General features: G+C 40.8%; 1 protein-coding gene across 1 annotated transcript in view; it reads right to left on the bottom strand.

Annotated features, from left to right (window-relative positions):
- Positions 1-20,944: 20,944 nt before the first annotated feature.
- Positions 20,945-24,786, bottom strand: part of ENPEP (glutamyl aminopeptidase) — a 49,288-nt gene continuing 45,446 nt past the window's right edge. Inside the window, exons 19-20 of the mRNA XM_073340050.1 lie at positions 23,193-23,271; positions 20,945-22,916 (exon numbers count right to left, since the gene is read on the bottom strand). Of these exons, the coding sequence (XP_073196151.1) occupies positions 22,779-22,916; positions 23,193-23,271 (217 nt within the window). The 3' untranslated portion in view covers positions 20,945-22,778. The remainder of the gene's footprint in view (positions 22,917-23,192; positions 23,272-24,786) is intronic.

Here is a 24,786-nt window from a genome sequence, read left to right as displayed (position 1 = left end):
TTTACCATGACAAATCTCCAGTCCTAATTACCAGCCCTTGAATACATTTGCTTCATAGCTTACATCCAGTTGGCACAAAAATCACACCCAATATGTAACTTTAGTATTCCCTCCCCTGACAGAAATTCCTACTACAAGCCTCATTCGTCTAAGAGAAATCTTTAATAATCACACTAGAAAGATAAAAATAAAGCACATGAAACAATAGTGCTCTAATATGAGTAATATTAACTGAATAGTTGGAATCAGATTAATTAAGTACTGTGTTACAAATAGGAAAAGGTTATATAGAGATAAAACACACACTATGGATTTTACTCACACCAAAATTCAGTCAAGCTTTATTCTTTTTGGTCTATTTTGATGTTACCAGGCTCCCCCATTCTATTCATGTACTTGTGATTGGGCCAAGAGGTCAGAGACTTTAGGTTGGAGTTACTGGGTTACTGGCAACAAATCTGACAAATATTCTTGGTGTGATGCAATTAGGGATGATAGAACCATGCTTGCATGTCAGTAACTATCACCCAATAAGTAGAGGCAAGAGAAGGTAAGAGAGGGTTTTCATAGCAGGAGGCCTTTTTAAATTCACACAGGCCGTGCAGCTGAGGGGCAGGCCCACCCTTCCCTTCAACCTATATACAGGAACAGTGATTACTGAAAATGACTGTTGTTAGCTAGGGCATACCATATTAATATTGTATTATTCCCAGTTTGCAGTAAATTACATTAACCAAATTATGTTATGTCTTTCCCACAATTCTGTCCACTTTTCTCCTTTATGTCGAGAGAGAGAGAGATGTCCCACAATACGCTGCAAAGCTAAATGTACCATTTGACATTAACGAATATAAAACCTGTCCAAAGAAATATATATTTGTTGTATATCCTAGTACAGGTATCTTCCCAGGCAACTGGTTTGAAATGTAGTATCCCAAACAGAGATAAGGAAAGGTACAGAACAATTTAAGGAACTGGTGAGTTGGATCTTAAATGATGAATAAAGTGCTTTCTAACTTATAACCGTGCTATAAATATAAGTAGTTCCAAGAACACTTTCTGTGTAAAGTGAACATGCTGCAAGATAGGAATTGCTTCCTGAAAAAGGTTATGTTCACACTATACTACATTGTCTTAGACAATAAAATTGGCTATATTTGATCTCTTAAGCATGTTTTGTAACAAACCACAAGTGTAGCCAATCAATTGACTATGCGGTTAGCAACGCTGTCAATGAATGAATAAATGATCTTTTAAGTAAAAGAGAAAATAGCGTTTCTCTCCTAAGCCTTTCTTATCTGTCGTATTGACTCAGTGGCAGCTGAGGGCACTCAGCGTCTCATAGGGTTGGGCACATCACTAGTAGCACAGGTTCAGCTGTCTCCTTTTAGCTGAATCAGGATGTGTGGAATCTTCATATTCTGTTTCTTCCCTTTTGCATAATAAAAGGCTTCTAATATAATGATGAAGCTTAGTTTTAGCAACACCGTTATTAGTCACATCACAGATCACATAACATGGGCCAGATCCCACATTCTTTGCTCACTCCAACTCCTGCTGATGTCAGTGGCAGTTTTGAGCATGCCAATAATGCAGCCTAGGCCCCAAATGTGTATTTGATATCCTACATTATTATAGGACCAGCTTATCCCCATGTTTTTTCTGTAGATGGGATGAAAAGAGCAGAAACATGCTCATTTGTGCCCTGATTCAGCAAGACACGTAAGCATATTTAACTTCAACTTGAAGTCAGTGCAGTTTAAGCACATGCTCAATTACTTTGCTGAATCAGGGCTTTGGCTCAAATTCTGTGGTTGGAGGAAGGGGGCCTCACTAAAAAGGTTCATCTCCCACCCTCAGTTTCACAGCAGCTGATAGGTGTGGTCTTTGTAAGTACAGAACTCCGCAGTTTGTAGAGGGGAGCCTGGCTGGGCAGGGAAGGAGAATGGCGAGCAAGAGAGGTGAAGCCCTGCTATACCTGCAAAGATGTCCCCATCTCACACAATGCTATCTGTTATCTACTCTCACTGAGGGCCCTCAGCTGCATTGGGACCAGTGTGTTTCTACTGGATGGAGGATAGAGAAAGTAGGATTTGAGGAGCCTGTGCCATTCGGCTCAGCTTTGTCAGGGCTCTTTGTGCACAGCTGCAGGGGGAGCTCAGAGGTGAGAAGGGAAGGGTCTGCAGAGTAGATCCATGATTATGCTGATTCACTGATCATGTCCATCTGCAGAAGGGGCTTGTGATGAGGTTTACACACACACACCTACCTGGAAGGGTTACTGTACTGCTGTGACCCCAATCAGCCCTGCCTGCTGCTCCTGGAGTGGGTGGCATGCTAAAAGCAAGGGTCTAAATGGGAAGATCCCACTCAGTGGACTCCTGCTTAGAGAAGAGTAAAGATCAGTAGCCATTATGTGATGAGAGCTGTTGGGCTGGGACTTAGCAGTAGTCCTGACTGACTCTCCCTGACAGATAAGGTAGGCCTCAATGTGAAACTACTTGGAAGTAACTGGGGACCTACTGAAGATTCTCACCCTAGGCCCTAGCAGTGGGGTCTCTCACCTGAAGGGTCAGGAGAGAGACAGAGAGCTGAGCCCAGACAGTGGATGGATAAATAACCATAAAGGGGCTAAGAACTAAGTCCAGCTCTGACAAAAAATTCTTTGTTTGGGCTGTGACTTTGGACTTTGCTACCCTAGAAGAGGATTGAAGTTTTGAAGTGATCCATCTGGAGGGTGGTGACCTGCTTACAGGGCTGTAGGAGAACGACTTGAGCATAGGTGACTGCAGCAATAACTATTGAGTACCTCTGCTACTCTGTGATCTGGCAGGGGGAGGGGAAAAGGGAGGGGAGGGAAGGGGAGTACTTCCTACAGGGATTAGAAGTATCCTTTACATCCAGCTTAGCTACTTCAGCTTGTTTTGTGGAGGAACGCTTGCTGAATAGTATGACAGCTTGCCCAAAGTGTGATCATGTAATGAACGACCCATTTCATGTAGTAAGTTCTGTCCCAGCTACACAAGTTGTTGTAGGAAGCATAACTCTGAAGTCCATTGCTTTGGTGCAAATACCATTTTTAGTATTTATGCTTTAATGATAGTGGTCATATGGATAGTTTATCATAGGGCTAAACTTCCCTTTTCTTAAAAAAAATTCCAAGTTAAGTAAATATGCAAAATTCTAACATAGAGACAATTATAGCGAGAACTATAATGGAAAGTGCATCTTGATCATTATTGCCATGGTAGAATTGTATTACCAACAGTTACACATTTGTATCCATCCTGGTATCCAGCTAGCTTAATCCTTTATTATTACTATTCATCTTAGTAGCTACATGCTTATAAGTGTTTGTGTGCGTATACACATACATGAAAATGGCTCTGGAATGGGGACAGAGAATGGGGACTGTCACCGTACAAGTTTTACCATTGACTTCAATGGATGCAGGATTAGGACCTAAGTGCATTCTGGCAAGGCCGATTGTGACGCCTGTTGTAGGAGACAGGAAGCTAACTCTGTGTATGCACAACTCCCACGGAAGCCAATGGGAATTGCGTATAAATTATATGGTGGGGGTTGGGGTGTAGTAGAATTTGCCCACAAGACAGTAATTATCAAATGAAGCAAGTCTGATAATATGCTTGCTTGTTTGAATGGATCCCAATCATCATCAACGCAGGGGCTTTCTAAAGGGATAAAAAAGAGTCTGGTTTATCTATCCGGAGACAACCTCTTTGACTACTGTAAACCTAGACTACAACCAAATAAGTGAAAATTGTATAAAATCACTAACAGCAGTAATTGATATAATGGGAAAACAAGATTGCAGCATCAGGTACTCTCAGATGAGTAGCCGTCTAAGGGCTGTACTAATCGAGCCCAACCCTTCTTGGGTTTAAAGTGAGATGTCTAATCCTGGCTCTGGAAGCCTGCTGGAGCAAATCATTGATGCCTACAGATTACTAGCCATTTCTTGAGTGAATTCCTATATATCCAGAGGCATTTTTGTAGCTGCTGGGCATCTTAGATTCCACCCCCTGGACTTTCGGGAGAGCTCGTGGGGGCTAGAGAAATGTAGTTTCTTTTCCCCCTTCTGATTGCTCTGAGGAGATCTACTTTTGATGGGCTCATCATTTTTCTGACATGGAATCATCAGTGAGGAGCACTATCATAGGGTGTGTTGTCTCTTTTTGGCTCTCCAAATTGTCAATCTTACACAGAGTCCTTCTCCCGCACCCCCCTGAAATAAGGAGAGTGTGTGAATGCATCATTCCCAAGGGACCTAGGGATGGAGTCTGTGATTACTTCGGTTGCTAGATTGGAATGGTTCATCTTCCATACTTCTGAAATCGGCTACTAAGTTAGGTGCCAAGACAGTTGAGTGTACAGGGACTCTAGACCAGGATGCAGAAGTCCTGAGTTCAGATCCTAGATCAGCCACAGATGTCCTGTGTGAACTAGGGCAAGTCAACTAATCTCTCTTCTCTTCCCCATCTGTAGAATTCAGATAACTTTCTTTCCCCAGAGAGGTGTGGGAGGTAATGATGGTGAGGTATTCATATGATCCTCACTACTGTAGTATTTAAGTATCTGGATGGACAGACAAACATCTGCATCCTTTTTTTCTGTCTTTAGGCACCCAAGTTTGAAAACATTGCCATAGTGCACATGTTCAGCATGTTTGCTTTTTCAGCATGCATAAACTTTGCTGTTTCAAACTCAAATTTCTTCACAAAGGCTAAGCATACGGTCCTCATTGAGGACTATAAACGTGAAATGTTAAATCAAAGCCAGCTTTTAAATATGGGGGTAAAAGCATCTGAAAAATTCCTTAACAGCTGAAAACTTGTTTGATGTCCAGAAAATTTTAACTAACTACCCAACAACCATGAAATATCTCTTCCAAGAGAATAATGAAACTGCTAAGTAACTGTAGATGGTCATTTTATTCTAAATGCCTATCTCAACCACAACTACAGCATAATTACTGAGACACTCTAATACACAGAGACAGATTTATGTTAATTAATTCATCTCACTCATTATCTAAAACACTGAGTATGAGTATAGCATAATTCTCCTTGAAATGCTAGATTTATTCAGACAAGTGTGTGCTGATTGCATTACATGTAAGTAGCAGAGTGAAGCAGGCCAGTTGGCCCAAATAAATGTAAATAGGGTAACTCGTAGTTTAAAGAAAGTAATGCCATGTGTGACTTATACTTCATCCCTTTGTCAAATGATATTGGCCAGGTTAGAAATTTTCATTAACATTTTAGTTTCCACAGGAAAACCATCACAGTAACGTAGAGGACGTTCTTAAGAAACTGCCACATTGGCAGAGGTGCCAACTTTTCACTTTCCGAGTGGGTGGTCTGCTGCAAAATTCCCCAAAGGCTAAGGATCCAGAGCTGGCTTGGGCATCCCTTTAAACTGAAGTGTTTCAAAGATTTTAAGATGTTTCCAATAAATATAGGTTCATATTTAACTATCACAGTTTAGTGGGTTTTTTCCATAAAAAAATCTTAAGGGACAATCAGCACATTCCATATTCAACAACCACATAATCATCCCCCCCCTCCCGACCCTACTGCAACATAGCAGAGTCTCCTTGGATTCCAATCCCTTCTCCTCTCATTTGCTTTGCTTTTATGTGGAAATTGCCAGAGGCCAGACTTTGCCATCATTACTCACAATGAACAGAACCTATCTCCATGATCAGTGCCATTGATTTCTTTGGGACTACTTGCATAGCAAAGGTGCTACCCAATATGAGTAAGGATGACTGAATCAGGTCCTAGGTTAACTTTAAACACAGTAGTAAAAATATTAAGGGTTCTATTCTGCTTATTCTGTGTACACAGGTTCCTGATCAATATCAGTGGGAGTTCAGAGGGAACTAATGATCTCCATATCAATGGGACATGTCAGTGTAACATGAAAAATGTATTCCTTTGGTGTGATTTTTTTTATATAACATTCAGAGTCCTATGGAAAGAAAGGGGTGCCAAACATTTAAGTCCCACAACAAAAGCATGTTCTACGTTCTGTTTACACATAAATTCTGGGGAGGTACACTGCTGAACAGAATTATGGGGTTGAGCATGGCAGATCTATGTACATCTAACTTATTCATGTGCATACCTAGTCATCATAGTTAGCCAATCATAATGATCCGTGGTCTTCCATGTTGGAAAAACTATGGAAAGCTGTAGATCTCTGCTTCAGAGCAGAAACGTCAAGTCTGTATTGAGTTCCTCAGTTGTTCTCACAGAATGGCCTGGGGATTCAGCCCCTCAAGCCCATAGAACCTAGGGAGGTGCTAGAAGACAGAGCCATCTGGGCTTACCTCCTTGAAAGAGAATCCCCCAAATGCTGGCTGCCTTCACAGTGCTTTCTGGGTAGGGTGTCTGTATTGCTGAGGAAGGAGGCGAATGAGTCATTGCAAACTGTGTTTGCAATAACTTATGCTCTTTGCCCTGTGGCCTTCAGGTTTGTATATGTAGAATGTGCTCAAGAGCCTCTTCCCTCATTCTCAAACTGCAAATTGGGAGTCCTTTTTTGAGACTTGCCTTCAAAAATCCTTTGTTCAAAATCTTCATCAGGGATGGTGCTGGTAATGCAGCACCAGAGTTGTTTTTACAACTCCTGAGCTGGAGTGGAGGAGCTCTTGAGCTGCAGTGGTGCTCCATGGTGGGAAAATAAGATTCTACTCTCTTGACCCCCTGTGCAAGGCCTTTTTATTTTTTTTTTATTATTAGTGTGGTAATTGTGCCTAAAGGGCCCAATAGAGGCTGGTTCCCCATTGTGCTAAGCAATCTACAAACACAAGGTCAGAGAGCTCTACCTGGAATAGTTCATAGCCTAAACAGGCAATACTGATTGTTGGAGGGGAAACAGAGGCAGTGAGAGAGAAAGTGACTTGCCCAAGATCACACTGAAAATCAGTGGCAGAACTAGGTCTAGACCTCAGTTCTCTAATCTGCTGGTATTTGTAAAGGGCTCTAGGATCTGGTCTTTAGAAACGTGTATGCTACTAGCTGCATAAAGCATAACTATTACGAAGTCCATGTTTTTGCACTCCGAAAGGGATGATTGATTAACATAATCTTGAATATAACAAGGAATAAAGAACTAACTTTTTGAAAGTTTGTGTGTGTATATAGAGTAACATTTTGTCACAGCTGCTACATTTGAAAGAGGAAAAACCTGAGAGAACCATTAACTCTATGGCACATCAGCAATCTGAGATATCTTTGTCCTCTGCTAAATGATTAGCTCAAAGCAATGCCTATTCTTGCATTTCTATCCCAAGCAAATCCGACAGACAAACACTCTAATAGCTATTATAAAATAAAGAATCCTTCATACATAACAATTTTACAACAGTGGAAAATCAGACTCATCTTTATTACCCACAAGGACAATGTTTATTTTTCATTCATTTTTTAAAATGTTTTTATGGCAACATTTATCAAACAATTGAAAGTAGCAATGGAAGAGAGCATAAATCACAGGAGAAAGGGAGTCCAGATACCTGAATTCTATTTTTGCTCTTCCACTTATTTGCTTTATGATCTTAGGTATGAGGTTTAACAGCTCTGGGCCTCAGCTTACCCATATGTAAAATGGCTCTAATTCTTAACTCTCAGAGGAATGGACTCCCCTTCCCCCCCCCACCATAGAAACCATACTGGGAGGGGCTCATGGGAAGGAATCTCCTTGTGATGACCTTACCATGTGGTTCTACTGTGGGGCTTTTCCCCATCTAGGATGCAGAATTAGACTCTGGGTTCCTACAAACCTGGAGAATGCCAAGGGATCCATAAAAAAGCACAGGATCATCCACCTGGGGACCTTGTCCTCCACAGATGTGTGGTCCCTGCAGGGCCCTTGCCCTTGACAGCACAGTTAGATTGGAACTGCATTCCCAGGGCCTCTCCCCGATCGTGGCTGCCCACAGGTAATCTGTAAAAATCCGTTCCTAAGTGTCTTGAATTGCACACCCAAAATTAGTGGAAACTTTTGACCTTAATCTCTTTCTGCCTCAGTTTTCCATCTTATAATGAGGCTACTACCCCCTCCCTTGACAGGGGTATTGAGAAAATCAATTTAGTCTTTGTGAAATACTCTGATATGGTAGTGATGAACACTGCAGTGTGCAGTAAAGGAGGTCTAAGGCTATGCACTGAACAGCAAGGATAATAAGCAGTTATTCAATATTTTGCTTTAAGTGAGCACCATCCATTGTGGGCACTGAATGAGGCAGGGGTCCTGTAGGGAAAAAAATAGTAATTAAAGACTGTATCCTAATGCATATGCACAAGGGGGCTGAATTAAGATTGCACAGGCAACTTTAATTCTGGAATTTCCTAACTTTGTGTGTTTTGACTTTGTAACAATGTTCTTGTAACACTTTTTTTTTTTTAGTGTAATACATATGGGTGTTGAGAGCTTTGATGATGATTTATGAAGTGCCAACAGTGTGGTTGGCACCTCATAGGAAAATATAGTTGCTGACCAAAGACGTTGATATTTTAGTTCAGACCTAGACTTGGTCAAAATAAATTTCATTTTTCTTAAATTTTTGTATTGAAATTTTCATTCCCCAGGTTTTGGAAACAAAGGATTTGTTTGTTCGGCATTTTTATGTGATTTAAAACATTCCTAAACCAAAATCTCCCAGTTCTTATGTTTTCTCCCTTCTTATCTCCCCCACCCCCTGCCGTGCTTTCCCCATTTCTCCTTATTCATTCTCTTTCCCACCAATTTTGCCACTGAAAAGAGGAGGGAAACCTCCCAAAATCTTGGGGAAAAAAAACCAATTTTTTCCCTAAGTTCTTCAAAAAAAAAAAAATCTCTGAAAACGTTGAAAAACATTTCACATTTTTTATTAAAAAGCCACTTTTTAATATAAAACTTTTTTTGACCAGCTCTTGTTCCGTTTCAAACATGAGTACTACAAGTTGTATCAAACAGAGCTGTAGGTCAAGCAAGAATATAGTGACGGTTATTTAAAAAAAAAAGGCTTTGTAGAGGTAGTGTGATTGAAGTAGCAGAGGTAGGTTGCTTGATCCATGAGAAGGGACATGATAACCCCACTTAGTTGAACTGTTTCTGGATATCCATAATATCCAGGTGAGCAGGAGAGATGTGCACATCAGATGTAACTAAGATTCAGATGAGATGGACTTCCAGATACATGGGGTTTTATAATAGAACATGTTTCAAATGAATACATTCAAGAAGGCACAAGTGTGTTAGCTTGGGCACTTGACTTATTTTTAAACACTTGTCTAGTCAGCCTGCCAAGTTTTCAGACATGAGCTCAAGCAAAATTCTTAAGCCCTGTACTTTATAACTGCAAAATGTCTGTCTTTCTTGGGAAACCTATTACTTAGACCTTGCCCACACACAACAGTAGTATTGCTTTAACGATGCTATTAAAGTGGTACAACCTCTCTAATGTGAATGCAGTTGTATTAGGATAGTTAATTCATCTATTGGAAGAGGAATAACTTGTATTGTTATAAGAAAAGGAGTACTTGTGGCACCTTAGAGACTAACAAATTTATTTGAGCATAAGCTTTTGTGAGCTACAGCTCACTTCATCAGATGCATTCAGTGGAAAATTCAGTGGGAAGATTTATATACATAGAGAACATGAAACAATGGGTGTTACCATACACGCTGTAACCAGAGTGATCACTTAAGGTGAGCTATTACCAGCAGGAGAGCGAGGGTGGGGGAGGGACCTTAGAGCAACTGAAACAAGGATTCTGTTAGCTTTTGTATAATCTCTAGGATGCAGGAGACATTTCTAAAAGCTCTAGCTGACATGTTTTAACAAGATGGGGGGTAAAACTGTCCTGTAAGCTTTTTGGGTCAGGGACTGTCTTTTTGGTCTGTTGTACAACACATAGCAAGATCTATGTGGCATCCAGGTATATGATGGGGGATCCTACCCATTCAAGTCAAGGGGATTCTTTCCATTGACTTCAGCGTGCTTTGGGTCAAGCCCATAGATAATACAGGAATTGATGCCACAAAAATTCTAAAATAGAAAGATGTACATGAGACAGGCTGGTACAGCAAGTGCAGTTGAAAGTGACCTGAAGAGGAAAGAGTGGGGTTGCACAGAGAGCACCTGAAAGAGTTTTTATATTTACAAAAAAAAATCTCCCTTACTAGTTGGTGTTCTTCATCTTGCTGGCTGTATTTCTTGGAGCAACCCAGAGATATGGATAGGGAGCTGTCTCAGCACTTAACTGAAGGGGAAAATGTTTTGAATTTGTAAACAGCCCGATTCAGCAAGGTAATTAAGTATGTGCTTAACTATAAGCACGCAAATAATTCCATTGAAATCAATAGCCCTACTCGTGTATTTTAAGTTACGCTTGTACTTCATTATCTTGCTCAAATGGAGGCTCCAAAGAGCTTTTCTTCCAACTATTTGTTCAGCAAAAGAATTACGCAGGTGTTAAAACTTTATGTGGTCTGAATAAAAATTACATCCCCTCTCAACTTACTAGGTTTCAGTTCCTTGGTCTCTGTTGTCACAAACCTACTACTGTAATTCTCCAGCCTCCATAGTCATCCAGGAAAAATTGGGTAGCCAGTACCTCAACTTCATATATAAAATACAAACAATCTCAGGCCTTCTTCGTATACAACAGGCAGCAGAGGACACAAATCCATTCCCTCCCCTTTTGCAGGTTACCTTTAAGAACAGAGTGGATGCCTTAAATCTGCATTTCCTTGGGTTTGCCACACTTTTAAAATTCTTCCATAGTAGCAAAGAAAATACATTCACTCCAATCTTTAACAGAGTTAACCACTGCACTGCTGTGCTTTTCTTCTTTCCTTTCAGATGATTATATTTCAGTCTACGGCCACCTGTGATTAATGGCATCAAGTCCCAAGACACTGACCCACAGCTATGGACCTGTGAAGTATAATTTCCTGGATCTGACACAGTATATTGAAGGAGCCCAGAAACAAGAAATGGCCATTCATACAATGAGCGTAATACCTTCTGAGGGGTAACAGGCATTTTGTGCCAGTCCATCCTGTGGAGATGTAATAGCAAAAAGTTCAATAACATTAAAAAGCTCTGATTTCTGTTCAGAGTATGGAGGCAACAACAAAAACAAAATCTGCTATGATTGCTACCACCAATTATAAGTTAGCTCTTCTATAATACCACATACTCTGACAAGATTATGATGTTCATATGTGTATAAAACATTAACACTTTTCTGGGCTCTGATCCTGCAAGCTGTTTCACATATGGGGCCACACGGAGTCTCACTGACGTCAGTGGGGCTCTGTGCGAATATAAGGATCTGCCTGTATGAATTAGATTGCAGGGCTGGGGCCTCGCAGCCTTCTCCAAACCCCATTGAAGTAAATGGAAAGACTCCCTTTGACTTCAGTGGGCTTTGGCTGAGGCCTCTAATGAGCATATGAAATGTTAATGTTCAGATAACCTGACAATTTCAGTTCTTTAAGGCCTGGTTCACAATAATATTATTTGTAAGGCGTTAGCGCATAGAGTCCTAGGTCTGGATCAGGACCCCACTATACCAGGTACTGTACACAGAATAAAATAGCGCTGAATGTCTCTTTAAATAAAAGTTTCCATGTACTGTTTTGAACCATAATAGTTTTAAAAGCCACATTTCTTTTTTAATTTTGAAAAGTAAATAAGCAACCCTTCTTTTGAGGTGAGACCTTGTGTCAAGGGGCAGTCTCAAATGAATGTTTACTGTTGAGTCATAAACTCTTACCATTAAATAGAGAGTTTATAATGAAAATGTTGACAGACCCTGAGCTCTGGTATCACTTCTAAGAATCCTGCTTGATGGATCTTGGAATTTATTTCCATTTACAACCCAAACAAAAAAACCCAAACAAATAAAGGGTGTGTGTATATGCATCTGTGCACTTGTGTACATAAATCTGTGTTTTAAATAAAGATGAAACTTCCTGTCAAGTTTCAGCAGGGTGACTTTTTGCAGCAGAATTGCTGGAAAAGTGGGAGTTTCTAAGGGAAATGAGGACACGCCTATGAACTGCATAAGTCTTAACAGGCCAGGAACCTACACAATAGTTTTTATATTTTGTGAATTCCTTTTCTGTTTATAAGCAATTGTTTTAAAAGTTCTGAAATCTTTCAAACTAATGCTGCATTCTCACTGAGATATTCCCTGTGTGCTGTTTGTCTTCAGAAATGTCTTCTGATGTTTGACCCCATCGGTCCTTGCTAAGTGTTGAGCTAAAACTGATTAATATTTCAAAATAAATTGCTCCCTCTAGTGAGATCACAACAGTACTGATGTCTGGCAGCCATGACTAAATTGCTTGTGTTTTGCTATAAGAGCTGATTATATATTTTACTTGTTATGGACACAATCCTGCACACCTTATTCAGACAAAACTCACAGTGATCTCAATAAGAGTTTTGCTCAAGCAAGGAGTGCATAATAGGGCTTTATACATTTAAGATTATGCTATTTACAAAGGTTTATTCCTCTCACCTCATCTCAATACATTAGGGCTAGTTTGAAACACCACTAAAACCTTCCCTTAAATAACATGTCAATTAACTAGTGGACCTTTGAAGAACCACACTAGCTAACACCCTGCTAAAGGCTTTGCTATGGATAAACTTCATAGTAGATACAAACAGCACAGTCATTAATATCCACTTCATTTCTTTTATCATAGAATCATAGAATATCAGGGTTGGAAGGGACCTCAGGAGGTCATCTAGTCCAACCTCCTGCTCAAAGCAGGACCGATCCCCGACTAAATCATCCCTGAGAGAAAAGTATCACAGAGAAAAGGTTTTTTTTTAAAAAAAAACAATTAGTTAGAATCTGGTCATATTTAACAAAACATATAGTTTGCGCTTCACATGACTTTCCCCTCAATCTTTTTTATGTAGAAAACTAATCTAGAATAATTATTTAAAAAATGCCAGAGCAAGACATTAAATTAACCAGACCTACAACAACAACAAAAATCAATTCTGTTGGGGTTTTTATTCCATGCTCACCATTGTGATACAAGAGTGCCTTCAGAATTAGGACACTTAACAAGGCAACTAATGTCTATTATAACTTTAATAGTGTGTTGCCCTTTTGATTGGACAGCACTAATCTGGAAATGCTCAGCAGCAGCTCTTCAATGCAAGATGGGGGTGCTAGGCCTTTTGTCTGCCAATTCTTGTAAATGAATAATTAGCAGCATTATCATCGAGTTCGGCATACGGTCAGTTATGGATGACATATAATCCCCTTCTCAGAATTGTTGCATCATGCAACCCTAACATAAGAGGCTATCTGGAGAGGGGCCCCCTGAGTGGGTGTCCTTTGCTAAGAGAACATGCAGATAACTCACAGAACTCCAGACTGTAAGGTGCAGGGCTCCACCCGGGAAGGAGGACAGTAATCACAAACTCAGTGGCAGTGATAACACCTCCCACTCCCTTTTAATAGATCAGCTGCTCCATGACTCTGGGTTCAGCAGGCTCTCCTTGCTTTCTAATTTAGGGCTTGAATGTGCACCATTTCAGTGAATGCTGAGCACAATCAAACCCTGAGACTTCTTCTCCCTGGCTAAAGCTGGGCTTTGACCTTCTGTTTTTTCTCCTTGATTTCACTTCCTCTCTGTGGTGCCAGCCAGCCAGACCATTCTCAGCATTCAGGGGGAGGAGGGCACGGCTTCATGAAGCTATTTAGTTATTGTTCTGCTTAGCACTTTAAGGCCTGAATCCCATTTTTCCAAAAGTGACCTAAGAATCAGGTGTGGACCATGGAAAAGGAAGTCTGCCCCTCTGAGGGAGAGAGGACCAGGAGAAGGGGATGTGGAGAGGCAGCAATAAAGAGCACAATAAGGGAAGTGGACTTAGGGAGATACCAAGAAAGGAGAGGGGGAAGGCAGGGAGGAGCCAGGAGACCTAAGGAGATGAAAGGAGTTGGGGGGAAATGGATCCAGGAGGTGGGAAAGACAAGAGAGGACATTTGGAACAAGAAATAATTCTACTTGCATGTGTTTCTGGCAGGATAAACCTGTCTGTTTTATTTTCTCAACCTAAAAAAAGAATAGCTCACCAAGAGCAACTCATTTGATTTTGCTAAGGAAAGGTCTCCCTCCTCTGTCACTCTTCACACCAGATGTCTATCAGTGTGATAACAGTTGTGAAGCCCCACCTCCAAAGACAATATGTGAAGAGCTGAAAACCAAAACTACCACCCTGTATTTTATCTGGGTACCATTTAAGGTTAGTGAGCATCATTGTAACTGTCTTTCTGCATATGCGTCAAATGAGAGTGCTAAACAAGCTCTGCTCACCCTTTAATGTCTTACACAACATATTCAGGATTCAATTATCATGTTATGTCCACCTTACTGCAGCTGGGCTAAAGCTGACACCAGAAACTGTTGCTTCTTCCCTCCCCCCAGTTATTACCGTCATCTCTATGGATGTTAGGAGAAGGATAGTGCAACATAAAGGGGTTTCCCCAAATGGACTGTGATCTGCTAGTGTGCCTCAAAGCTCCATTTAAACACTAATTGTAAAATTAAAATGGTATCATTGGAGTTTAAGTTATGTGTCTGGATCCCACATCAGCTTATGCATGTGCTTAACATTGCTTAGGTGAGTAGTCCTTTTAAGGTAAATCATGTGTGTGTTTGCAGGATAGAGGCCATGATTAGCAATGGGCTGAATTGCCTGCCTACCTGATTGGGTGCTGCAGGCAAAGTAGACACTCCTCTGCCTATCTTCTCTGTGTTTTTGGATCACACGGAGGGTTAGGTGAGGATATCTGCAGTAAGGAAGCAGTATGCATGCTAGAGGCAGAAACATAGGCCTCTAGGGAACTTTTATTGTGAAAATTTAGTTGTTCGAGTGCGGTTAGGCACCTACAGGTTTTGGTGGCAGCCAAGCAGGAGTTTTGTGGCTCACAGTGAAGCCTAAAACTGGGACTTAAGTGCCCAACTACCTTTGTGGATATGGGCCTCAGATGCTGTTTATAAAACCCACAAAACATTTTTTTATTCAAACATTTCAAGAAATATTAATACATAAACACAGGCAGTGCTAGCAAAGCCAAGTATAATTAACTGTAATGACTTCTACCTGTCACTAGAGGCTGCTCTTAATACACAATGATGAAACATTAATAGGAGACAGTTCATTCTGCTTTTTTCACCACAAATATAGATTACTTACAATTTACTGAACATATTCTGATAAGAAGTTAGCAAAGTTAATTTGTATTTCCAAGGTGTACTTATGTGGTTATCTCTACTTATTTCCATTCCTCAAATCAGGTGCTATATACAGATCCATTCAGTCTGTCTGTTGTAACTCTTAAAAACTCCGATGGGACTATCAGTATCATAGGAAGGGATCCCATGTTCCGGACTAAAATCCACACTTTTCTATAAGGCTCAAAATAAAATGGATTATAATGTTCAAAATGCTGTGTAAGTAGTGGCTTCTATGTTTTAGCAGTAGTTGGATGATATTTCCTCTAATTTACGGTGGACAACACATATCTACAATCTATAAAAATACACTGCATTAAGTTACTGGAAACTTAAATATACCAGTAAAATAATTCAATTATTTTGTCGTCATCTTCTTCCATGCCACCTCCTGTGCTTGGAATCCTTTCCAAAATCTATTCAGTCCTCCACTCTAACATTTTGCAAGGAACGCCAGAGGATCACTTCTGTAACGTTGACAAGAAAAGGTGTGTTTATTTTTCAACTGTGACTATTTGAGGTGGTTGCTGTGTATCTCTTTCTCCTGGTAATCTGATTTTTTTGAGTTAACTGGCCTTTCCTCTTGTTGTAGTGTTAGCTTATGTTAGATGTTTCATTTTTATTTTACTTCAATCCCACTGCAAAGTCATGTTGTTGTCTCTGTGTTTCATCCCTGTGTCTATGGGGAGCCACAAAGGCATAGCCTCAGCTCCCTGCACTAAGTCTGGCTTTCCCCTGCGCCTACAGCCTCCAGAGGGACCCCCTCTGCTGCCTTCTTTTGTGTGCAGCCAGCAGTTTTTTTCAGTTTCCCACAGCTCACCGCGCACCTCCCTCTTGAGCCTACTGTCACCATCACTTGTTTGACTTAAAATAAAATGAGTTAACAGTTTTAAGCATAGTCCTGCACCTCTTGCAATTTACACCAGAACAAATGACTAATCTTGGTGTCTTCAAGAAAAGGACACTCACACAATATGCAACCACCTTCAGCTTCTGGGTCTTGTGCTCCCCTGCCCATCCAAGCCTACTGAGAACATACAACTCACATGTTTCAGAGTCCTGGGGCATTACAGATGGGGTGAGACCTGCCCACTGACAGAACATAACCTCTTTCTATCCTGGGAGGCTGCTTCACTGGGCTCGACGGTTCCCTGAGTACAGTGTGAGAGCAGCTGCGAGCATGAAATACAAGAGAGGAACTCTGCAGACAGACTGACCTCTCACCTTGCTTTGGGTGATGCTCATCCTGGAGGAAACTATTTTGATGACTAGCCCTCCAGCCAATGACAATCAAAGTCCTCTGTGCAAGTGGTAAAGTGGCTTCTAGTCCATGGGGGGGGGGGGGGGTTCCCTGGCTGCAGGTGACAGTAATATACATAGTTGTAACATGCCTTCCAAATTGACTTATAACTCCTCACAAGTAGAGCTGTGTGAATTTTTTTTCCAAACAAACCTTTTTTTTGGGGGGGGGGGGGGGGGAGGATGATGACAAAAAAAGAAGATTCAGCAACACCAACATATTTTGAGAATTTGTGTTGATTTTTGCCAAATGATTTCAGTCAAAAACACTTCAGAAAAAATCAACGCATTTCATTTCAAGACACTTGCAAAAGTTTCACACTTTTTTATGCTGAAGGGCTTTTTGTTCAAAAATTTCCTTTACTTTTATTTGAAAACTTTAAAAAAGTAAAAATGCTCAAAATTAAAATGCAACCTTTTGTTTGACCCAGAATGACTATTTTTGATTTTTTGATTCACTAAACATTTTTTTTAATTGTTTTCAGTTTGAGCTGAAACTTTGCTTTTTGGGGGGGCAGTTGCCAGCAAACAGAAAAGCTGTCATTCACCCAGCTCTGCTTATGCGTGTTAAGGAGAATTCTGCTGTGCGCTATAAATCCTGTTGTGGGGATGTGATCACCTTTCTCACAGCCCTGAGACCAGTGGACCTTCTATTGTCTGTCCTGAGCTTGAGATTGTCCCAAGTGTTATGCAGACCTATTGCAATACCAGCTAGCCATAAACTGCTGTCAGGGGAATCTCTGTGTCTGGCATCCCTCTGTAAAAAAATGCGTGGTCAATGAAGAAGGGGAAGGTGATGTAGGGCAGTTTTCTGGGGGGAGAAGCATTATCAGCAGCAGTTTGTAGGTGCTACCTGTACACAGGATTGCTGCCCTTTTGGATATTTCATGGTGGGCATATTTTGCAAGCCACCCCACCTCCCCTGCAACTTTTGGGCTAGAAACTAGAACTTCCGTGATGGTTACAGCCTCTTGTGTTTTTCTTTCTTTGTTTTTAAAATTGGGTAAATTTCAGACACTTTTTTTTAAAAATATAAATTAAGCTGCAGTAACCCAGGGAGATTTATCTCCAGACCAGCTCCCACAAAGGCTCAGACACATCAACAGCAATGTGCTCTTGTGGCTGCTTCGGTGCTATTTTTTTGGGGGGGGAATGTTTTTACACTTGTATCATATTTTTCTATACCAATTTTTTTACCTCTTGGGACAGTTTCTTATCTTATGTGTGTGGATGTAAACCTGGAGTAACTCCAGTGGAGAATGTAAAGTGGGGCCCCGTTACAATGTTTCCCAATTAAAATATAACCTTAGCTTGGTTAGTGTTTTCATAACCCAAAATATACAAGGGCTTTAAAGCCAAGACATAAACTTAGGGTGAGATCTTGATCCCTGTATTCTTAACAGGAGTTTTGCCATTGATTTCAGTAGGGGTAGATTTAATCCTTAGTACCTCTTTCCAATATATCTAGTACAACCTGTTGATATCTGTACCAATCACTGGTTACCTTCTCCCATTTCACCTGGATGCCAGTGAGCTGTTACTGTACTGTTAGAAGACACAATACTCTAGGATAGAGGCAATTGCCAGTAAAGTTTTCATTCATGACCTATTTTACCATTGGGATCCTCTAATGGTGCGGTTTTTAACTGCTTTATAGTCCACTTCTCCATTGCTGCTTCTGTTGTTTCAGCAACTGACTCAAGAATACTTACACAGCTGCAACATCTAGGGCACTGCAGAGATGCTTTTCATTTCTTGTTCTCTTCTTCAGAGTAATATTTCCAATTGGCCCTTTAATAGGAGCAGCAAGAGAAAGCATCTTCATTTGCCTATAATTTCTGCAGCCTTCTGGGCCTGAAGTGTTCTCATTCTGTGAGCACTTGCATCTGTGTTTAATATGAAAATTTCTCAGGCCAGAGTAAGGCGACATTGAAACAGTCCCAAGTGCCTGTTCTAACTCTGTAAATGCCAAAGTACACTGTGGTGATTACTCCAGGCATTTCTCTTACTCACTGTATGCAATAGTTTTTGTTCTATTGGCAACCCTGAAAATGAACCTGGTGTAATAGGAACAGCAGAGTCCTAAAGAGCTGCATAGAGCTAAAAAGCCAGCCAGTTCTGCACTCCTTCACTTTATCAGTGGAAATTCCTTCCTCGCTGATCCATATGACCAAGGGAAAATTATCTCTTTTTAAAACAGCTCACATTTCTTTGGATTCAGTTTCAAAATTGTCATTCTTAACCTTATCGCAGACCATTTATAAAATGCACCAGTTCCTGACCAAAAGATTTAGCATGTACCAGATTTGTTATCCATGTATGACGAAGAGTCTGAAAGAGGTGCATGCCACAGAGTACATTCTCCATGAGCCGTTTAAAGGTTCCAAGAGGACTGCATAATCTAAAGGACATTACTTGAAATTGCCAGAGCCTTTATCCTGCTGTAAAAGCAACTTTCTTCCTGTTTTTTTGGATCTATTTCCGCCTTTGCAGAGCCAATTCAGATCAACATACCCTATTAGAGCACCAAATGTATCTGTTTCTGACAAAGGACAGAAATCCTCTGTGACTGTAACAGAGTTGCTGGCCCTTTAAATGAAATTTGGCTCAGCACTCCTCGTCCAGTCCAGGTGTGCCCTAGTTTGGTGTAATGAGCAGGGTTGGTCCGCCCTTGAGCATTATAAATGAGAGTTGAGAAAGGGCAGTTCAGAACTCAAGTCGTCACAGAGAGCCTAGAGGGAGTGTTCAGAAAGGGCGAGCCCCCCAGCACTGACAATAAAGAGAGCTCAAAGAAAGAGCAGAGCTGAACTGAGAGCTTCAGGGAAAGGTCCCACTGAAGAACAGGGTGGTGAGAGGTCCTGGCTGAGCTCTGGAGCCACAACAGGCTGGTGAAAGCAGAAGCTAGGAAGGCAGTCAGAGAGTCACCTACAAAGTTCTCCAGGCTGGAGAGCTAAGCATGGCCAGAGACCAGTGGAGAGGGAGATGCCCTCAAGCTCAGAGAGCCAGCAGGTCAGAGAAGGCTGAAGGCTGGGGAATGGATAGGGCTGAGCCCTCTGATGTCGCTAGGCAATAACGAGAACCATATCTGGGAAGGAAATAAGGCAAAGAAACACTCCAGCAAGAGGAGCTGGCTTAGGCATGGTGAGAGATGCCAGAGCTATAACTGGGAGTTGAGCTGGGGCATGGTGAGAGACGGTGGAGCCATGCTTGGGGATGGATGGTTGGGGACGAATGTACTGTTTGGACTGCTCTGAGGGGGATTTGGGGTAATAAATTAAAACCACAAAAAGGCTATTTATATACTCTGAAGGGTGCAGTGAGTTTATCTGAGGAATCGAGAAGGAAACTGAGGCAAGGTGCCACTTGTTGGGCTGCCCTGAGGCCATGACGGAGGGCTCCCAGTGACCATTTAATTTTCTATCGTCCACACAGAATCGTTATCCATCATCCTTTTTCCCAAACAGAAAGTATGGCTGATGCGAAAGGTTCAATTACCTCTTACAGACTAGTAATGAAATGGCAGGAAAACTCTTCCCTATCAGAAAATGAGAGTCAGTGAGGTACTTGCCTGAAAAATGTGCTTCTCCTCGTGTCTGCTTGCTGTATCTACTAACGCAATGAAACACTTTATCTTGGTTGATTGAGGGAATAAATTCAACCGGAAACTCTTGTCAAACCTTTCTACTGCTGCTTGTATCAGTGTCCAACATTGCACTGGATCAAATCTACTTAGAACTTTAGAAACTCCACTCCCCCACCCCCCTTCCTACTAGGTGAGCTGCCTCATATTTTCTCATTGTTTAATTAATTAGAACATAAAAATCTGTATTTTTCAGACAGACTTGAAGCTAATAGAGCTGAACCATCTTGTAAAACTAATTCTCTTCTCTTTTTGATAGATGTGAATGTAACCCATTGCTCAGTGTATGAAATGGGTTTCCTTCTGTGGCTGATCCACAGATATGGATCTGTTGCAATTCTCAGCTTGAGAGGTTGGCCCTTTCTCATGCTTTTCATGGTAGCAGTCTCTGGTTCAGTTACAGATGAGACCTCACTTATATGATAGCTGACACACCAGGGATTGAACTGAGGACCTCCAGAGCTAAAAGAACAAGGTGAAGCTAAAATGCTCCGCTCTTAAGATGAGCGCTATAATAGATCTCTCTCTCCTTTGGCTCAGCTACAGAGGGGAATACACAATACATATTAGCCAGTTAGGATCAAAAACATTTGGCTAAAAATAGGCAGTGTGACTGTGTGTGTGTGGGGACGACAGCCTGTGCCATTGAGTATTACTACGTATTCTATATTGCAGCGTGCTAACGTTAAATCAGCCCACAGGAGAAGAGCCACCATATTTATTTGCTTTATTCACCATATTGATTTGCTTTATTCAATCATAAAAATATTTAAAGGTACAGACATAAGATGATAAGACAAGGAGTCCATTATAAATATGAATTTTTTTCATATGGGGGGGAGTGAAAGTTTTCTTTCATGTTCTGTGCATATTTTGGTTCTGTACAATTGCCTCACTTTCATTGCTGGGCAAAGGCAAGAGCACTGAGTAAGTAAATGGCTCTTTGCTATGTTCCCATCACAATTGGAAGCATATAACAGCAGTGGGTTGTAACCATTGTAGGTTAAAATCCTTAAATGTTTATTTGTGGAATGCTGGCTGACACTTTCCTTTCACATAGCAATTGACTAACAATCACTAGAATTTTCTGACCTCAGTGGACGCTACCTGCACAGCCTAGGGTGAATTTGGCCTGAAACATGAATAAGGGGTCAATAGAGCATGAGAAAGCATCAGTTCTGCTTCTCAAATCTCTGAAAGTGAAGAAACTGCTTATTCTTTAACAGCTGGATCCAGATTCACAGTTGTTCTGCACCCCCTTTTGCACCAGCTAAGGTGGAACAAATGGGCTGGAGGGGTGTCATAAGGCAGGAGTAGCCCCACAGGGGCCCCCTGTTCCTAGGGTATTTCTCTATTCCTGGTGCACAGCCAGATCTGCACCATCTCTTCAGCAGCTTCACACACCCTCCCTTCTGCTGGCGGCTTTCCAGGGTGAAAGGAGGTGTGCTTTTACTCCCCCTTGATTCTGCCCTCCTTCAGTGGCCCATTGAAATAGTGGATAAGTTTGGCCAACTTTCAGGCCTACTCAGTAGCCTGCACTGGGAGACAAACTGGCCTCCAGTTGTTCCTGGATAGAGGAGGCCCAGTCTGTTTCCCCCATGTTCCTGGGCCGGTCCTAGCTCCAGCACAGGGATGGATTTGCCCCTCCTCGGGCTGCACTTCTCAAAGTGATTGCCAAATCTGAAATTCTTTAGAAGCAGTGGTTGATGTTTTTCAAAAAGGCAGTGGTGGCCAGTCTTTTATTTCCTAGTTAAGAGTGAGCGTTTCATAGTTGTTCTTGTTTGTTTGTTTGTTTGTTTGTTGCTCTTCTTATGGAAAGAGAGGTAACAGGTACCCATTTCCTTGTCTAAAACTTATAGTGACTTCTATCCTAGGTGCTGTTACTTTGGCAGGATTTAGAGAGAAAAATAAAAATTACAGAATCCCAAATAATAAACTTAAACAGTAAGCTGGTAATATTGATCCCTTGAATACCAATAGTTAAACTTTTAAAGAATCAATTGAGAAACAAAATTAACTGACAAAGAGTCCTGTGGCACATTAAGCCACAGGACTCTTTGCCGCTTTTACAGATCCAGATTAATATGGCTACCCCTCTGAAAATTAACTGACATTTCTTTAGTACTAAGAATGCAAAGCTAAACCCACATGATGTCTTTTTTACAAGTATAAACATAGAAAATGATTTTAAAACAAGTTCAAATTATTACTTAATCCCCTTGGAATAGACCACCTGTAAAATACACTTGGAAAGGTATCCCTGAGTGTTTTAAATGGGTTTCTTTCTACATAAACAAAGGGGTGCATTTTTCAAAGCAGGAGGTGGGAGGTACAAACAGGAGTCCAATCCTGGAATTGCTTATAACATGAGTAACTTTCCTCTTACAAGTAGTCTTATTTATCTTACATGAGTAAAGTTATTCAGGTGCATAAGTGTTTGTAGGATTCAGAGACAGCATTTGTAAATGGATTCCCAAATGTTCATGTAAGAAACAATAAGTGCATAAAATTAAGACAATATCTTTTTAATTCTTCGCAACTTTGAAGTAAAACATTAAGTTGTTAGCCATGCTTCTATCTCTCCCTTGTTTTGTTTTAGCCATTCAATATTGTTCTTTACTGTTTCGAGAGCCTGTTTCCTGGGTGCTTCTCCTGCTCCAGCATTAGGGTATTTTTCAAAGAAATTTTCCATCTTGAAAAGAGAAAACAAAATGAATTCACAGGCAGCAAGTACTTCTGTTGTATTTAACATCAAGTAATTTTTATAAGGCCCAATTCTATGCTCTTGAAATCATGGAAAGTTTTATTTGAGAAAGGACTTCAGGATTGGACTGGTAGTACTTGAATAATAATTTTATAGCATCCAAAAACTGTGCTAGGCATCTTAGAGAATAAAAGGACAAGTTTCCTGCCGAGGAAGATCTTACAACTTAGTGGCTTAAAATGACTATAGGCATCATCTCCATACCTGCCAAAGCTGAAGGTCAGTGTTGAACGTTTGGGTTATTGATACTATTCGACCAAGATTTCTATCATTGATAGTGTACCTGAAAAAAATAAATAGTATTTGATATAAAAATAAGATTGCTTTTTTGGAGTGTTTGTTCCTTTATTGTTAATACACTCTTTTAGTTCTTAATCTTTTAGCGTCATGAAATAAATGTTGCCCCAAATTTCTAGATGTTACCAGAAATATCTGAAAAAACATATATGATTTTTGTACTATTCTGTAGTTTAGCTATACCTGGCAAGGTTTCTGATGTAAACATATTCAAAGAACGGTGTCTTCTGCCCGGAATCGAGCCAACCCTTGAGAGAAATTTCCATTACAACACCCTCACATGTCTCTATCCCTTTGTGGAGCTACAATTGTGTATGGCCAGAGGACCTCTGTAAATTGACAGGCTTATTGTGATTCTATGCCCTCATGTGAGTTTCAATTAGATTCCCTTTCTAATGTCCTACTCTATTAGTAGGAGTGAAAGAGCACCTCAGGAATCAGTGTGAATAGACAGGAGCAAAGCTGGAAGCTGATTTCATTGTTAGTACAAGAGGGAATAAGAAAAGTACAAGACCCCCCTCATTGTAGATTGCTGTGAATAAAGAGAATATTCTGTATTAGGCCAGATTGGGGATTGACTGCTGCAGATTCCATAGAACACTACTCCCATAACTGGAACTTGCTACAGTTTTCTCCTAGCATTGGCTGCTAGTGATCATTTGGGGATAGAAATATACCTTGTGGAATAAGTCTTAACTGCTTTTATTTACATCTTTTTATTCCTCAAGTTGATATTACAATTCTTTACCACACAGATATACGGTTCAAAAAGCCCAAACCATAATACAGCACACCTCTAGGAAACTGTCGTGTATGTTCTCTCTCCTTTTCCCCGAAAAATACTTGTTTTTTTATGAGTAAATATTAAAGCAAAAAGCTTCCTGACTGATTCTTCTGGTGCTGTCACAACTTAGTGTGGGAGAGATCACAATTCACTAAAGGTGATAATCAATATGCCTGCAGAAAACCAGAATGGACAGTGTCTATGTGGGTGAAATGACTGGAAATTCTTTTTTTTTTTTTTTTGCGCGGGGGGTCGGGGGGAAGATGCAAAATCTACTTAGGGCACTGGGCTACAATGCATTTTTTTCTGTAGGTGTTGCACCAGCCTATTGGTTGTCCTAGCAGGTGCAGCCCTTTCACACCACTTGCATGGGAGTTAGTCACTGAATCCGTGGAATTATTGCTCGCCTCTGCAACAGTTTATGATGAGCTGGTGTGATAACTCCCTCTGAAGTTTGTTTAGTTATTCCACTGGTAGCCTAAATGGTATGGAGGGCCTTATACAGCCTTTAGTGTGCAAGGATCTGAGTATTGTGAAAGCAGTGGCAGATGAGGGTGTTCAGTGTCTCACAGGACCAAACGTTACTGGCCGGATTCTCAGAAAAACTGGTCTCCATAAACCAATGGGATTCTTCACATGCTTAAAGTCAGGCAGGTTTTTAAGTAACTTACTGAACTAGGGCCTTAAATGTGCTTCCTACGTTATGCAGTGTTTAAA

This window comes from Lepidochelys kempii, chromosome 4 (genome assembly GCF_965140265.1).
Source record: "Lepidochelys kempii isolate rLepKem1 chromosome 4, rLepKem1.hap2, whole genome shotgun sequence".
Classification (NCBI taxonomy): Eukaryota; Metazoa; Chordata; order Testudines; family Cheloniidae; genus Lepidochelys; species Lepidochelys kempii.
The sequence above is the reverse complement of the archived record's forward strand: the minus strand, read 5'-3'. Positions and strand labels throughout refer to the sequence as shown.